This window comes from Camellia sinensis, chromosome 4, assembly GCF_055761805.1.
Source record: "Camellia sinensis isolate YWXY chromosome 4, ASM5576180v1, whole genome shotgun sequence".
Lineage (NCBI taxonomy): Eukaryota > Viridiplantae > Streptophyta > Magnoliopsida > Ericales > Theaceae > Camellia > Camellia sinensis.
Genome location: NC_138964.1, coordinates 36555233 through 36558765, shown reverse-complemented (window position 1 = coordinate 36558765; position 3533 = coordinate 36555233). Strand labels below are relative to the sequence as shown.

The following is a 3533-nucleotide window of genomic DNA, read 5'->3' as shown; positions in this document are numbered from 1 at the left end:
TATCTGTTGGGAGCTTTTATTATCTGTTTAGAAATAATTGCTTGGGCTACCGGTGGAGGGTAATTTTGATTGTTGTAGACAATGCATGATGATTAGGCAAACTAAAACTAATCAATTGGATATGTCATAGAGTATGACGGTTGATAGAATACATTAACGATATGTATTGATTGATTGTGTATATGACCTTTGTGTATATATGCATTGTGTGTGTGTGGGAGGAGATAGGGGATGTACTCCATGGTTTTGGGGAAGATAGGGGATGGACCTCTAAACCGGATGTTGTTTGGGAGAAGATAGGGGATGGACTCCACTAATACAGCTCATATGCTTGTCAAATAATGTGTTGATACAGCTCATATGCTTGTCATTTGAAGTGTTGATACAGCTCATATGCTTGTCATGGGAAGTGTTGATATAGCTAATATGCATATCTGTTGAAATGTGGATATAGTTTGTATGCATATCTGTTGAGATATTGATATAACCTGTGTGTTTATCTATTGTAAAAATGGAAAACGTTTAATATGAGTCTTGGTCTCATATAAGTGGTTGGCCAGGTTCTGAGCCATTAATAGAAATTGTGAAATTGATAAGAAATAGAAATGGATTATGAATTGGTTTATGGAAATTGAACACTTATCAATTGCTAATGTCTTAGTCATTGCTCATACTGTGTTTAGCATATCTCTACTGGGCTGTGGCTCACCCTATATGGGAATATCATTTTCAGGTACAGGTAGCATGCCACCTCCAAGGACATAGCTTAGGAGGCTAGAGGCGGATACACTTTTGTTGTCTTATTTCTTTTGATGTATTACATGTAAATTCAAGCCAAGGGCTTAATGTGTAAATGAGTTAGTACTTTTTTATTGTAACCAAGTATTAACTTGGAAAGCTGTAAGCCCTTAGGGCATTTGCTTTTGTCGTTAATATGTAATACTTTTTGTAATGAAATTCTGATAAATAGAAGAATGTGGAGTTTTTATATATAAATGTATTATTTTTTTGAGGGCGTTACAAAGATTGAATGTATTAGAAATTTTATCAATTAAAAATAATTAGTTAATAAGTTGCATTATGCAAGTTTGATTCGCAATTTTGTAGTTAAAAATATGAGAAGGATATTTTTTAAGTATACAATTTGTTCACTTTTATTTAGTATTTTAACTTGAATTCTTTTATTTTTTTTATTTTTTTTTAAACTTTTTTTTTATATATTTAAATAAATTTTAATAATTATATGTATGATCAAAATTTAAAGACACAATCTTTCAATCCCAAATTTTTTATTTATTTACTGTATGAGAGGTTTCACATTAAGAATTCATTTTGACCCCCAAAATATCAAAGCCGGCCTTGTCTAAAAGAACCCAATAATTACCCCCATGATTAACCTCATGGATAAGCCAATAATTTAGTCTCATTAAGATATCAATCATTTCAGCTTTGTGGCATATGTGAATATGAGCCAAGAGCAAGGATTCCAGAAGGTGAAATTTGATATTGTAAATGTAAGTCGACATTCCTAAAGTGGAGTGAAAGCTGGCCTTAAGCAGGATTCAGAGACGTTTAATCTGGATATAAAAGTGAAGTTTAATTATCAAAAGTGATATCTCTTTTAGTCCATAGTCGTCTTTTCCCTTTTGAGTGAGTTTCTTAAGATAGGATAGGAAATTGGGTTTTTTTTTAATATCTCCCTTTCGGCCTATCCTATTAACTTAGTTCGAGATCGAAACTAAACCAAGATTTTATTTTTTTGTCAATTTTTAACTTAATAAAAGCTACGCCAAACAAGTATCTTGTAAGAGGGTAACAATTCCTTTTGACTTTTTATTATTCAACACTTAATAGTATATTAGCAAGTTATAAATTAGGTTAGGAAAATCAAATATTCGACACTTCTCCATAAATTTGAATCTTTATACTCCTGGGAAACCTAAATGAATAGCTTATGGGTTCCAATATATTCAAAATGAATAATGTTATACAAATAAAAAATTCATACATAATGATATATGGCTCAAAATGTGAATTTTTTATTTCAAAATAAAATACCATTAAAGATGAATTTATATACAATAATAATATTACCACATCATTCTTATCGAATATTTTGTATAAATTTTATTTAAGAATAGAATTTTCCATTCAAAGCACTGCTTCACATTATTTAACATTAAATCGCATACAAGAGTCAAACAGAGCACCAACACCCTTTGGACTTGTATTTTTTCCCTGAGCATACTATTATTGTATTAGACTAATTAATCATAGGTGACACAAAACTCACTATAACACCTTCATATCCACATATCCCACATTATACAAACACCAAATGCACAACCATATATATGTATGACACCAATTCTTCTATTAACACAGAAATCAATCACAGAATTAGACATAATACTTTCACATAGATATAAAATTCACAAAAAGATGGAACTTACGTCTTGTGAGAAAGTTATGTTTGATTCTGTAATTGATTTCTGTATTTCTATACTTTTTCACACTAGTATGGCCTCTCGCCAATGTAATTGCCCACCGGATCATAGTTACAAGTCATGAACACATCTCCACTGTCACAAACAACTCTAGCACACCCAACTCTCCTCGTCTTCCTCCACACGATCTGGGTATAATGCCCACACTGCTGCCCAACAGCGCATCCATTGGTCGAGTAATCATAGTACTTCTCTTCCTCTGCCCAAGCCCTCACCGCATCAGTCGGTGTCCATGTCGACCCACTCCCCCAATAAATGTTCTCTCCTAGCTTGAACTCTCCCTCAGGAAACGAATGCTCCACTGCACAATCCGATTTTCTCTGTCCCGCCCACCATTTTGCATATTTTTCGAGGTCAAAATCCCACGTGAATGGTAGTTCCCACTTTGCTGCTCTAACCATGTTTTGTGCAAACAAGAATTGGAGTGACTCTCCAATGCAACCCCAACATAGTTGCTTCGAAATCCGGTATATGGTTTCGTTATCTGGCTTTTTCGGGCCTGGTTCGGATGCTGGAGATTGGTGGTGAGAAGAGAGGGAAAGGTTGGTGGTAGTAAGAGTTGTGAAGAGAATGAAGAAGAGAAGAAAATGTGGTTTCATTTTTTTTTTGTTTTTTTTAGGGAGATAGTATAGTGTAGGTTTGTTTGTGACACTGATTAATGTGGTCTGTGGTTCATACCCTTATAAGAATTTCAAGAAGATATGATTGATTGTCTGTGTCATGGTGTGGTGAAGATGGACCACGCGCGAGCTTGGATGTGCACACACTTTCATACCATAATTGAAGAGATGATTTATTTATGTATTTTTAGTTTTTTTTATATGTATCATTATTGATGACAAATTTCACATGATATGATGATAAATTTCACATGATATCATATTAATTGCATATGATAAACTATCACATGATATGATTAATATTAGTTTAATAAGTATAAATTTATAAGTGTATGGATGTTAGCTAAAATCATTGTGGCAATCTTGCTAATCACTCAAAGCCAATAATAGAAGGAAATAAGACCCT

At 33.2% G+C, this 3533-nt stretch overlaps 1 protein-coding gene across 1 annotated transcript; it reads right to left on the bottom strand.

The window, feature by feature from the left end:
• Window positions 1-2143: 2143 nt before the first annotated feature.
• Window positions 2144-3176, bottom strand: LOC114256529 (CAP (Cysteine-rich secretory proteins, Antigen 5, and Pathogenesis-related 1 protein) superfamily protein). Its single transcript, XM_028196196.2, has one exon. It carries the CDS (start codon window positions 3104-3106, stop codon window positions 2516-2518), a length of 591 nt encoding a protein of 196 aa, XP_028051997.2. The 5' UTR covers window positions 3107-3176; the 3' UTR covers window positions 2144-2515.
• Between the last annotated feature and the right edge of the window lie 357 nt (window positions 3177-3533).